The sequence below is a fragment of the Crocuta crocuta genome, unplaced genomic scaffold, assembly GCF_008692635.1.
Source record: "Crocuta crocuta isolate KB4526 unplaced genomic scaffold, BGI_CrCroc_1.0 scaffold273, whole genome shotgun sequence".
Taxonomy (NCBI): domain Eukaryota; kingdom Metazoa; phylum Chordata; class Mammalia; order Carnivora; family Hyaenidae; genus Crocuta; species Crocuta crocuta.
In genome coordinates, this window is record NW_027529425.1 from 7,016,639 (window position 1) to 7,030,179 (window position 13,541).

Here is a 13,541-nt window from a genome sequence, read left to right on the forward strand (position 1 = left end):
CTCAGATTCTTCATGAGGATTCAGCCCAGCGGCTCCTGCACGTGGGTCTGGGGCCTCTGAGCACCGGGACAGAGTAAATTGTGGTTTGAAGGTACCCGGGGTGGGGGTGGCCCCACTCACCCACCATGCGGGGCCCCCAAAGCCTGGTTTGGCCTCATGGGCTCGGTGCTGGGTGAGGTGTCCTGAGTGCTGCGTACCTGATGAGGAAGAAAGAGCCTCTGACCCCAAGGGCCGTTCCCGGGTCCCAGACATGTTGGGTGGACCCTTCTAAGGGAGGTTGAGCCCCAGGGGCCACGGGGCATGGGGGGTGAGGAGCTGGTGCCTTGTCCAGTGGAGGGGCCGGGAGGGCTGTGGGCATCAGGGCAGACCCGGACCAGCCCTGCCTGCCTGCCTCTGTGGTTGCTGCATCCGACCCACTGCCTTGCAGCTGGGGTCATGGTCAAGCGCAGGCCACCGGGCCATCTGGCAGGACCCACCAGGGGTGCGAGCCAGTGCTCTGGGCAGATGCTCCTCTGCTGCCTCTGGGCCAGCCCTCCCGGCAGGCGGTGGGTGGGGGTGCACCTTGAGGGCTGGTGGGCAGGAAGAAATGACGCGCCAGCAGGTGCCACAGTGGGGCTGAACCAGACAGCCTCACACCCAGCCCTGCTCTGTGTGGGCCAAGGGTCCACATGGGCTGATCCACGTGGGAGTGGACTGTGTTGGGGGCTGGGACGGAGGCGCTGACGGGCACGGGCTTCTCTTTGGGCTGATGGTGGTACAACCTTGGGAAGGTGCCATGAGCCTCCGAATCAACATTTTTAGTGGCTGCATTTAATGCCGTGTGAATTAGAACTAGATCTTTTTTAGGTTTATTTTTTTGTAACCTCTGCCCCCAGTGTGGGGTCTTGAACTCACAACCCCAAGATTGAGAGTCGCATGCTCCTCTGGTGGAGCCAGCCAGGTGCCCCGAGAGCTATTTTTCTTTTTTATAAGAGGAGGGATTAGTGGTAAAATTGATCAGCAAATGATTTTAAAAATCAAAGCTGGCGGCCCTTCAGCCCTGGCGTCCGCAGGTGGTGGACATGCACTCTTCCAGGGGCCACGTGTCCACAGGGTACCAGGAGCCCCACGTCGCATGCAGCACGAGGCTCACTCTGTCCTCCCTCCTCAGGCTTCTGCGGGAGCAGTGGATCCGGGCCAAGTACGAACGGCTGGAATTTACCAACCCGGAGAAGCAGGAGCCATACTCCGCAGGTAAGACGGGGGGTGGGGAGGTGTCTGCTCGCTGCGTCCCCAGCTCTCCACATCCCCGTCTGTCTCAGTGTCCCCCCCCCCCCCCTCCTGGAACTGCAAGCCTGCTTGTTCTGGGCCCGTGTCCCATCCTTCTGATACTGAGCAGGGTGGCATGGGGCGCAGACCCCGCAGCCGTCCACAGCCCAGCTCCGACGGGGCCAGCGCCTTGGAGCTGCACTGGGCGCCCGAAGAGTGAGCGGGTGCTGGCGGGAGGGGACTGAGGGCCTCGGCCTGGGTGGGGCTGGGGCTGGAAGGCGGAGCAGGGGTGATGAGCGGTCCTCTTGGGTTCCGAAGTGAGGGGTGCGGGATCCAGACCCATGTACTGCAGGAGCATGTGGGTCTGCCCCGGGCACTCAGGTCCATGTGCGCCAGGTCTCCCCCTCTGCCTCCCACCACGACCATGGCCACAGGGCCAGCTGGGAGTCCTCTGTGCCCGTTAGAACCCCTTCCTTCAAGCTCCTGACACCACTGTTCCTCTTGGGAAGCATCCCCAGCACCTCGAATGTGTGTGAGACTGGCCAGGGGCAGAGGGGTCTGCAGGAGGGACATGCCAGCGGCCCTGAGCCTGCGGCCTTGCAAGGCCACAGCCGTGCAGATGGCCACCTCTCCACCAGACCCCATGGGGCCGGCAGTGGGAGTCCGACGCCAGGGCTCACACAGCCCCTACCCTGGGGCCCTCACCAGACCCCACAGTCTCTGGATCTCACCTGCTCTCCACAGAAGCCTCCCCAGTGCCCCACATATGCCCTCCTGGGGGGTGGACAGCACACAGGGGCATCCAGGGCACCTCCGATTCCCTGGCTGGCCTGCTGCCCCAGACCCTAAGCCCAAGCAGCACTCTGCACCTCCGAGCCCCCGCCCAGCGTCCAGGGAGTGCTTCAGGTACACTGCTGAGGTGTCCCCCGGCCCTGGGGTTCCTCTTCGGCTGTTCCTCCCCCAGTCCTGTGAGGAGCACCAGGGGATTCCCAGGAGGACTTCCTGCCACAGGAGCACTTTCTTGGGCCCAGGGGAGGACACACCCACTGGCCACCCAAATGCAGAAGTCCACTCAGCCCCTCCGAGGAGGAGGAAGGGAGACACAGGGCTTGGGAGAGGTGAGGCCCAGGCATAGCAGAGGCAGGGGCAACCCTGCAGCTTAGAGGGGCCGTGGCGGGAGCCTGCACACCCAGCTGGTGCCTGCCACCTGTGGCTGCTGGGAGGAAGGGCTCAGCACAGGTGTCTGAGGGGGTGTGGCCACCACATGTGGACATGAGGGCGGCACGATGAGCCTCTGGGGAAGGGGTGCTTGTGGACCAGGGAGGGAGGGCTCGGTGCCAGGCGAAGTCCATGGCAGGGCTGAAGCCGGTGGGGGCTGGAGGACAGCCAGGAGATGCATATCTTACAGCGTCGTCTTCTGGATGTGGATTAGGACAGAGGGAAAGGGTGTGGCTGGCAGAGAAGCAGGCGGATCCCCCTCCCTGGCAGTGACCAGGGTGCATGGGGCCCCAGCCCACAGGCTGCGTGGCTTCTGTGGCATTCTTGCCCAAACTGCAAAGCCTCAGCTCAACCTCAAGGAGACCCCAGACAGACCCGCGTGAGGGGCCCTGACAGGAATAGCTGAGCGGGACTCTTCAAGGCATCAAGGTCGTGGACTGTAAGGCAAGGCCGAGAAGCTGTTGCCGCCCGTGGGCCCAGACGGCATCATGGGCTGTGGGAACGTGGCAGGGCCGCCATGAAAGGGGCAGTTGGCGGCGCTGTCTGAGGTGACTCCCTGGCTCTGAGGACTCCATTGTGGTCATCTGGGCATGGAGCTGGCTGCCGGCTCCCACCCCACGCAGGCCAGGCATGACCTGGTGTCTGGGGGTGAGGGGTGAGGACAGGCCACACTGCCCGGGGCTCCAGATGGACCCTGGATGGACAGGCACCAGCCTGGCGCTCCCTGCTTTCAGCCAAGGTTGCAGGTGTGTGGAGATGAGTGTGCCTTCACCTGCCCCACCCCAGCTCGCAGGGGTGATGGCTGCGTCCCCACGCTGTGCCCCTGTGCTGTGCCCCGCCCTGAGCCCCTCCCTGAGCTAGGGCCTCAATGGTTGCCTTTCACAGGGCAGACAATGCCCCCTGTTGTCCAGAGGGCCCGGCCGCCCGGCCGCCCCCAGTCACCGACAGACACAGCACTTCCTGCTGAGGCTTTGGACCCCGTTCCTGGAGGGGGCGGTTTGCCCCATCTCCCTGTGTCCTCTCCTCTGTGCAAAGAGAGCCAGTCCTGAGCTTGCAACCTTCCCCTGCCTTTGTCCTCACTGTCCCAGGGTGAGCTGGGGGCTCCCTGAGTGACAGAGCCCATCCCCCCATGCCTCTGTTTTTCCATCTGTGCAGTGGGGAGGACACAGTGCTCAGCGTGTGGAAGCATTAAACGGCGTGGCATGTGGGGCACCCGGTGGGCCTGAGGCATCCCTGGTGTGGTGGCTGGTGGGGGCCCAGTAAAGTGAATGTTTTCAGGGGGTGTCCATGGGGCACAGGCTGGTGTGCCTCTCACTCCCGCACCTCTGTGGATTTGAGTGGCCCCCACCGGACTCAGGACTGTTGGCTGCTCCCTGGAAGTATGTTGTGTATGGGGATCAGGGTGTACGGCACGTGGAGGTGCAGGTCCCCCTGGGAGCAGGTGCGGAGCCTGAGGGGCCGCGGTGATCCCAGCTGGCCAGGGCCAGCAGGGAGAGGGGGCAAGAGGCCAGGACTGGGACCCCGTGTCAGCCTCGAACTTACAGAACTTACAGGTCTGGAGCCAGAGCCCAGCCCTTCCAGGGAGGAGGCCGATGTGGGCCTCCCCAGGCCCCAGCTGTGTGCCCAGAGGACACCTTTCCATGGGGCGTCCCCAAGCAGAAGCCACACGGTGTGGGGGCCCGTCTCCCATCCTAGGAGGGCCACCCGGTAAGCCCTGCTATCGTCTCAGGGTGAGGCCATGTGTCCCGGCTCCAGTTAAGAAATCAAGGTGTAAATTGCACATGTGAGATACAGTCCACAGATGAGCTCCGTGCCTGTGAGGGGACAGTTCTGCGAGCTGTGACAAAGGCAGCCACAGGACAGTCTCAAGTAGCCAGGCCCCTGCAGGCCATCGCCAGCCTCCCCTGGCCCTGCTCTGCCCCGGAGTCATGCCTCTTCCGGTATCATCACGTGGAGCCAGAGACGTGGCGCCTCCGGAGTCCAGCATGATGCCCCTGAGGTTGGCCCGTGCTGTGCCTGTCCCTGTCGCTCCTTCCCGTGCAGAGCCGTGTCTCATGTGCGGGTGAGTGTCCAGCTTGTGTCCCAGTCGAAGCCACCGCGAGTGTTGTGCTCAGACCTTCATGTGAATACGGTTCTGCGCTGTGTTGTGAGAAGCACACGGCAGTTCCCCGTCTGCATAAACAAGCGGTTTTGCAGATGGACCACGGCGTCCTGTGGCCCCTCCAGCCCAGGCGCCACGGAGCACCTTGTCCCCCACGTCCTGCAGGCAGGGCTTCTGAGAAGAGGCAGCAGGTGGGGCCAGGAGGTGGGCTGGTGGGGCCCCACACACAGTAGGCATGGGCACACAACAGGCATTGGATAAATGCTGAGTGAACCATGTGGGCTGTGCTCCAGGACTGGTCAACCCTTGGGAGTAAACAGTCCCCGCACGGCCCGGCTCCAGCGGTGTGTGTCAGCAGGACACCCTGAACCCTGTCCGGCTGAGTACTGCTGGGAGAGACCCCTCTCGCAGGAGTGTGGGGAGGGGTGGAGCATCAAGACACCCCAAGCTGTGTAGGCACACATGTCACAACGGCACAGAGCCCTGGAGATGCGGGGGTCTAGAAACCGCAAGTGTGACTGAGGGGCCACAGCTTGGAGGCCCTGGGTGTGGGGGGGGAGGGGCATCTTCCCCGGGCCGGGGCCGGGTGGGAACATGGACAGGCTGCTGGCTTTGGGCTCAGGACCAAACAGCCGTCCTGTGGCTCGGGCCAGCCAGGGACCCTGGCCAGCGCCCCTCCCAAAATACTGCTGCTACTCAAATCCTGGTGCCTGAATTTAGGCCTCCTGGTGGCTGGCCGCCGGGAACCCGCCGCCCGGGAGCCAGACCGACTCTGGGCAAGCGCTCACCTCCACCCCAAGCTTCCAGTCTGGGTGGGCCAGTGGAATGTGGACGGTGGGAGCTGAGTCCTGAGGCGCTGCTGCCACCTGCTGGGCCCAGTGGGCAAGGCGGGCGGGTGGGGCCGGCAGGGGTCCTGCTGCGTGAGGAGCCACAGCCCCGGCTGAAGGTCAGTGCTTCACGTCTCTGTGCCTCAGTTTCCCCTTCTGCACGAAAATAACAGCTTGGAGGTCCTGGGGAATGAATGTGATCATGCGTGTAAGGGGCTCTGCTGGGGGACAGGGGACCACCCTTGCAGACTTGGGGACCCCACCTGCCGGGCAGAACCCACACTCGACACCTCCCTGTGTCCACACTTGGCTCACGCAGAGCCAGGGAGGCCGGCCTGACCCAGAGGCAAGTGCACTTCCAGCTTTGCCTGGGTGGGTGTTCACTTAGTTTGTAGGTGGGGCCCTGCTTGGGCCTGGGGACACGGTGGTGGCCCTATTCGCTGGTGCACACAGTGGGGCTGTCCCTGTGGTGCTGTACGCAGGGACCTCGGAGTTGGGGGTAGGAGGGGAGAGGCCCCATTTGGTGGTGTCTTGAGATAGACTGAGCGGCACCAGCTGCCCCCTTCCCGACACCAGGCTGCTGCCTTTTTGTGGCCATGTGTCTCTAGAGCCCCTTGTCCCCGTGGGGGCCAGGAAGGGGCTGCCAGGGCCGCAGAGGGGAGGCGCAGTGGGTTGGGGCCTGGAGTTTGCGTCTGAAATAAGAGCTGGCCGCGGCTGTCAGACTCCAGGGACTGCCGAGCGGGGTAAGCGGTGGGCTCACTGCCCTGCACTGGCAGTCAGGGCACCGCCTCCAGCCGCCACCTCCTGCCACGGAGCAGCCTCAGCCCGCACCGCGCAGGGGCCGCTGGACATGTTCCCCAGGGAGGGTGCCTGGCACCCAAGGTGGGACAGGTGGAACTGTTGGGCGGTTTGTACGGGAACCCACAAACCCTGACTGTGACACCCCTCCCCTACCTGCCCACTCAAGGACAGCAGGTGCTCGGAGCCCCGGTCACACCGGGCCTGGCAGAGCTGCCGCCGCCCAGTGGGCATGGGTCCACCCCAGATAAATAGGAAGGAGCCGCAGGCACGGCGGCAGCAGACAGTCCAGCATGTGTCCTGTGGAGGGAAGGCACAGCTGGATGCAGGGACACACGGGCATGAGGGCTTGGAACAGGCGAGGTCAACAGGAGTGAGATGGGAGTGGATAAGGAGGCGCGTGGGAGCGCAAGTGCCCTCCTGACTGCTGGAGCAGCCAGCCCGAACTCTCATGCCTTTAGGCGACACAGACTGATGGTCTTGTGGGCCCAGAGGGGACAGCGGCAGCCTGGGGCTGGGGGCTGGAGAGCAGGCCAGGGCAGGCCCGCTCTGGCGTTTCCATGGTCGTCTCTCCCTCTGCCTCATGTGTGCGAGGACCCTCGTGATGACCTTGGGCCACCTGGACAATGCCTGTCCCCAGACACCCTCACACCTGTGGGTCCCACCCTGAGACCCTGAGGACTCAGCAGTGGGCCCTCAGGTCTGCTCGGCTGCCCAGCACAGGCAGCCACACAGGCACATCCTCAGTGCGCACTGGGGGCCTGCACACAGGGCAGCATGCCGCATCATTTCGCGTAGGTTTAGGAGGCCTCCAGAAGGAAAAAGGAATGGCCTCGGGTCCCTGCTCCGAGGGCCCATCTAACCCATGCCCACCCAGCTTCCCAGCCCAGAGGCAGATGGGTCTCCTGGCAACAGGCAGGACCATCCTCTGCGTGGTTCAGGATGATGGCCTTGGCTCTGGTCCACTGCGACCCTCTGACCCCTGCCCTCTGTCTCCCCAGGATACCGAGAAGGCTTCCTCTGGAAGCGAGGCCGGGACAATGGGCAGTTTTTAAGCCGGAAGTTTGTGCTGACCGAGCGAGAGGGGTCGCTGAAGTATTTCAACAGAAATGATGTGAGCTGGGCATGGGGCCTGTCATGGCTGCACCTGGTCATCAGCTGCCCCCATGCAGTTCCCAGCAGCCACACTGTTCCTCCCGTGGGGATGCCCCCACCTGCCACCGTCCACTTCAGTCTCCCCCCGGGCCAGGTCTGGGTTGACAATGCCAGGAGCAGAACCAGCAAGCCCTTCCCTGCTGGGCACGCCCGGGCCAAGGGCCCTCCAGGCTGCGAGTAGGTCAAGCCCTGTCCCCACCCAGACCAGCTCTGGATCAAAACATCCCTGTGACACAAAGAGCCAGAGGGTACCTACAGCAGTTGCCAGCCCCCCACACAGAGAAGAAACCCAGGATGGTGGGACGGGAGCAGTGTGGGTGGTCGTGCCCAGCCTTAGGTAAGGGGCACACCAGAGCTGTGTGCCAAAGGGGCAGAGGAGGGTCCGCCTAGGTGTGGAGTACCCTCTTGGGAGGTGGATGCTGTTACCTTAGACTTGCAGATCAGGAAACCCAGGCCCAGAGAGGGTTAAGTACCTTGCCCAGAGCCACACAGCCCAGCCAGCACCCACAGGACCGCACTGCCTGCTCCCATGCCCACCTGGAGCTAAGCCATGGCCTTGCTTCCAGGCCAAGGAGCCCAAGGCCATCATGAAGATTGAACATCTGAACGCCACCTTCCAGCCAGCCAAGATCGGCCACCCCCACGGCCTGCAGGTCACCTACCTGAAGGACAACAGCACCCGCAACATCTTTGTTTACCACGAGGATGGGAAGGTGGGTGCGCGGGTGTCCAGTCTGGTGGGCTGGTGGGCAAGCAGGTGGGCGGGCCAGCGGGTGGGAAGGCGGGTGCCTGGGCCAGTGAGTGGGTGGGCAGGCGCCCAGGCCAGTGGGCTGGCAGGAAAGTGGGCGGGCTGGAGGGTGCCAGGGCTGGCTGGTGGGGGAAGGCGGCTGGGCTGCCCTCACGGCCAGCATGGCGCCAGCTGGGCCCTCACGGGGGAGTAGACCCAGAGTCTGCATGGATGAGGGTGATGGGTTGGGGATGCATGTGCAGTGTCCTGCTCCGTGGCTATCCCACTGCCTCCCACCCAGCACCTCTGTAGCATGAGGGTGGAGGGCGCTCCCAGCAGACACCTGAGAGTCTGTCCACTGGGGGCCTCTCCTCATCATTCTCTGGTTTCGGTCCCATGTTTGGGTCCAGAACATGTGCTCATGGTTTAAAGGGCAAAATGGGTCTGTGAGGCTTCAGACACAAGCACCTGGCAACCACCTCTCACCTCCCTCTTCTCCCTTTTTTACTGTGTTAAAATACACATTTTCACAGTGTTTAAGTATACGGTTCAGGAATATTGGGTACCTTTGTTGTTGGTAAGCTGTCCCCCCAAATCTATTTCTAGAAAGTTCCATGTCCCCATACTGACCCCCAGACCCCTGCCCCACCATCTACAGCGCCTGTGAGTCCAACCACTCCAGGACGCCATGTGAGTGGATCCCAGTGTCCTGCGTCTGGCTTGCGTCCCTCAGCATCACCACCTCAGGGTTGTCCACATGGTAGCAAGAGTCATTCCTTCCTTTCTGAGCCTGAGTGATCAGGTCACCTTTGGTTTACCCGTTCCTTCCTTGACAGACCCTTGGCTGGCTTCTACCTGCTGGCGATCATGCATGATGTTACTATGACCTTGGAGGAACAAATACCTGAGACCCTACATTCAGTTCTTGTGATTAGCAGCAGAGGTGGAATTGTGGGATCACATGGTTAATAGTTTTTTTGAGTGACCTCCACACTGGTTTCCATGGCAGCCGCACCAGTTGGCATCGCCGTCAACAGGGCACACGGGTTCTCGTTTTTCTGTGCCCTCGCCAGTGCCAGCTTCTGGTTTCTGATTCTGGCCATTCTGATGTGTGTGAGGCGCTGGCTCACTGTGGTTTTGATCCGCATCTCCCTGGTGACACGTGACCCTGCTGGGTGGCCATCTGCACGTGGCCTTTGTACAAATGTCTACTCAGGTCCCATTTTGCCCATTTTGGATTTGGGTGGTTTTTCTGTTGTTGAGATATAGGGCTTCTCCATATGTTCTGCATGTGCAGCCCTCATCAGATATGTGAAAACATTCTCTCCCGTTCTGGGGGTTAGTCGCCTTTTACTCTGTGGAAAGTATCATCTGAAGGGCATTTCACAATTTGCAGAGTCCAGTTCGTCTCCTTTGGTGCCTGTGCCTTTGGTGTCAGGTCAATGTGATCATTGCTGTATCCTACGCCGTGAAGCTTTTGTCCTGTTTTGTGTTGTCTTCTAAGATTGGTATTGACCAAGTCTTACGTTAGGATCTTGATCTACTTGGAGTTAATTTTTACATGTGGTGTGAGGTAAGGGTCCAAGTTCATTCTTTCTCATGTGGAGGTCCAGTTTTCCCATCATTGTTTGTTGAAGAAAAGTTGGTCCTTGCCCACAGCAAATGGTGTTGGCACCCCTTCTCAGAAACTAAGGTGACCACTTTCCAGGTTCTCCCTTCTGTTCCCCTGCTTTGTCTGTATGCCAGGGCTGTGTAATTTGGATTCCTGTGGCTTTGTAGTAAGTTTTGAAATGAGAAGTGTGACTCTTCCATTTTTGTTTTTTATAATTGTTTTGGCTACTCAGGTTCCCAGAGATTCTGTAAGGATTTCGTCAAATGCATTTTATGCATCAACCGAGGTGGTCACGTGGTTTGCTTTTCCTTTATTCTGTTAATACGGTGCATCACGTGTACTGATATGTTGAAAATGCCTTGCATTTCAGGGATAAATTCCACTTGGTCATGGTGTATAATCTTTAAATGTGCTCAGTTGTTTGCTAGGCTGTGGTTGAAGGGATTTGCATCAGGGTGCACAAGGGAGACTGGTCTGTGGTTGTCATATTTTTGCCTGCCTTTGGTATCAGGGTTACACTGGCCACCTAGAAGGAGTTAGGACTCCCTCTCTTCAATTTTCTTGGAAAAGTTTGAGAAGGACTCATGTGGGTTATTCTTGAAGTGATTGTTGGAATTCACCAATGAGACCATCAGGGCCAGGGCTTTTCTTTTTGGAAAATGTTTTACATATTTTGAGAGAGAGCACGTGTATGTGCATGTGTGCGAGCAGGGGAGGGAGAGAGAGAACAATCCCAAGCAGGCTCCATACTTAGCTCAGAGCTCAATGTGGGGTTCGATCTCACAAACTGTGAGATCATGACCTGAGCTGAAATCAAGAGTCAGATGCTTAACCGACTGAGCCCCCAGGTGCCCCTCTTTGCTGGGAGGTGTTGATTCCTGATGGAGCCCCCACTCGTTTATCGGTCTGTTCACATTGCTTCTTCGTGGTTTGGTCTTGGCGGGTTTTCTGTTTCTAGGAATTTACCCACTTCATCTTGGTCACCCTGCTGTTGAAGTTGTTCACAGCACTCTCTCCTAGAGCTTTTGCTCTCTGGTCACAGTGTTCCAGTTTTGAGTTTGATTTTAGTGGCCTTAGTCTGTTTCTTAGGCCATCCGGCTCAAGGCCTGCCAACTGCTGCTCTTTTTGAAGAACCAACTTTTGTTGCTTTCATTTACTTTCTCTATTGCATTTCTATTCCCTGTTCATCCACCTCGCTTCAACCTTTCCTGCCTTCGGCCGGCATTGGGTGTAGTTCTTCTTTGTCTGGTTCCTCCCCTGGTAAGTCAGGTCACCGATCTGACACCTTTCTTGTACTTTTGTGGCAGCATTTACAGCGCACACCTCCCTGTGGGCACACTGTTGCTGCACCCCGTGTTTCCTCCATCTCGGAAGATTTTCTCATCTCCCTTGTGATTTCTTCTTTGGTCCACCTGTTGTTTAATAAAAGTGTGTTGTTTCCACGATGTGGTGAACGTCCCACTTTTCTTTGCGTTGACGTCTAACTTCACCCTGTCATACCCAGAGGAGGTACTTTGTATGAGACCTATTTGGCCTCACCATGGGTTCGGTCCCATGGGCACTAGGGATGAACCTTCTGGACTGAATTTATAGTAGCTGAGCATCAGCAACACACCGAGACTGCTCCTCCACATGGCCTGGGCCACACCCCGTGGCTGTAGATGCCATGGTCTTACCTCTCCGTACAGTGTGCGCCCCGAGGCACCATCATCCTTTTAAACGCTCCATCTCCCAAAGCAAGTATAAAACAACATCTGTAGTTACAAGCCAGTTATAGTCAGAAAGTAACTTTTATTTACTGCTTTTTCTTTAAAACTTACTTTTGGAACTGCCCAAACACTTCCTTTTCCTGAGATCTTCGTTTCTCCACACGGCTTCGAAGTCACTGTTGTCGTTTTGGTTCCTCGGTCTCATCTTGGAGGAAAAACTCTTCCCAGCGGCAGGTCTCCCCCATAAGGCCTTTATTGTGTTGACACACATCCCCTCTAATCCGAATTTGCTTTTTATGCATCTAGTGAGGTGACCGTGTAGTTTTTAATCCTTCATCTTGTTGATAGGACTTTGTGTTGTTGCTCTGTGACCGCTGAGGCACCCTGGTGTCCCTGGCATAAACCCATTGATTATGGTGAATGACCGTTGGACTAGGTTTGCTGGAATAGGGGGAGGATTTCTGCATCTGTCTTTATCAGAGCTCATTGGCCTGATATTGGCTGAGTATGTTTGGTTTGCTATCAGGGTGATGCTGACCTCAGAACAAATCTGGAAGCTTTCCTTCTATTTTTTGCAGTAATATGAGAATTAGTATTAACTCTTCTTTAAATTCTTGGTGGAATTCACTGGCGAAGCCACCTGGTCCTGTAATTTTGGGTCTTGAGACCTCTGAGTACGGATTCCACTGTGTCACTAGCGATTGGTGTTTTCTATTTCTTCCTCATCTGGTTTTGCAAGATCACATGCAATGTTATGTGACAGCAGCAGGTTTTAGGAGGTCCCTGGTTCGAGGCCTGTGAGCAGATCTTCAGCTTTATCCAGAAGCTCTGCCCTCCCTTTCCTTGGGAGAGCGATGGCAGGGAAGGCAAAGGGTAGCTGCTGGGAACCCAGGCAGGGCCCTTCTGTTTGTGCAGCACGAGTCTGAAGGAGGGTCGTGTGTGCCTGATATGGGAAGGCTGTTAGATATGGTTCTGCCCTCAGCGAGCGGGTGCACCATTTGCCAGGGGAGAGAAGTGCTAAGATCCCACCTATATTGAGCACTGGTAACAGTGACTGAATGATTGGAGGGAGGGCACCCTCATCCCAAGGGTGAGGACAGGCAGTGGGGTGGCATGTGTCCCTGTGTCCAGATGAAACAGGACACGGTCCGAGGCTGACAAGGCTGAGAGTGGCAGGAAAGGGCCCGAGGCCACGCTGGGAAGGTGTCGCTGCCTACCCTGAACTGCCAGTGACTCACCCAGCTGCGTGGTTGCGATGATGTGAGGGAGCCTGAGAGGAGGTGGGAGGCCAGGGAGCGGGCAGGAGACAGTGCCTTTTGGTCTCTGGGGCTGGGGAGGAACTAGAGAGGTCAGGGGTGACCAGAAGGAGTGAATGGGGCTGTGGGCAGGGCCCAGAGTGGAGGTCACGGCCTGGACTGGAGGTCCCGTGGAGGAAGGTGGGGGGGACAGGAGACATGGTAGCAGGCCCCAGGCACAGGGCTGTTGAGAGGGTGTGGGGTCTGCAGCTGGCGGAGGTGGGCTATGGCCACAGTGGGCACAGGGTGACCCTGTGGGCCAGTGAGCTAGCTACCCAGTGATCAGGGACAGGACACCTGATGGCTCCCAAGTGCCAGCAGGGGGAGGAGAGGTTTGGGCTCCTCCAAGGTTGAGGCAGATTCCAGCATTGGGGGGCGGGGGCTCTGGAGTGGGCATGGCCCCAGGAGAGAGGCAGGGGCTGGGCGAGCACCCTGTCTGGTGATGGGGTTCCCCTCCCACGGAGTGACTCTCCTCTCCTTTCCCTCAAAGGCGGGAGGTGGCAGCTCTGGGCAGGTTTAAAAATAGGCCTCTCTCTGGGCAATGTATCAGCTTTGTAACAGCAGCTCCATCTGAGAGGAGAGAAGCTGCCTAGAGCACCATCTGCTCAGGACGTCAGTCCCCTCCACCCTACCCCTGGGCAGCTGCCCTGAGCAGGGTCCCCGTCCCCTGCTGCCCCCCAGCAGGCCTCACACAGCACACAGTCTGAGGGGGGCAGAGCTCACAGCCCAGGCCCACGCCCGCCTCTGACCCGCAGGAAATCGTGGACTGGTTCAACGCGCTCCGTGCAGCCCGCTTCCACTACCTGCAGGTGGCATTCCCGGGGGCCAGCGACGCCGACGTGAGTGGCGGC

The 13,541-nt window shown here is 59.0% G+C and overlaps 1 protein-coding gene across 1 annotated transcript in view; it reads left to right on the forward strand.

Moving 5' to 3' along the window:
- Window positions 1-13,541, forward strand: part of ADAP1 (ArfGAP with dual PH domains 1) — a 26,721-nt gene that overhangs the window by 9,278 nt on the left and 3,902 nt on the right. Inside the window, exons 4-7 of the mRNA XM_077758797.1 lie at window positions 1,151-1,233; window positions 7,194-7,306; window positions 7,914-8,060; window positions 13,446-13,529. Coding sequence (XP_077614923.1) covers window positions 1,151-1,233; window positions 7,194-7,306; window positions 7,914-8,060; window positions 13,446-13,529 — 427 coding nt within the window. The remainder of the gene's footprint in view (window positions 1-1,150; window positions 1,234-7,193; window positions 7,307-7,913; window positions 8,061-13,445; window positions 13,530-13,541) is intronic.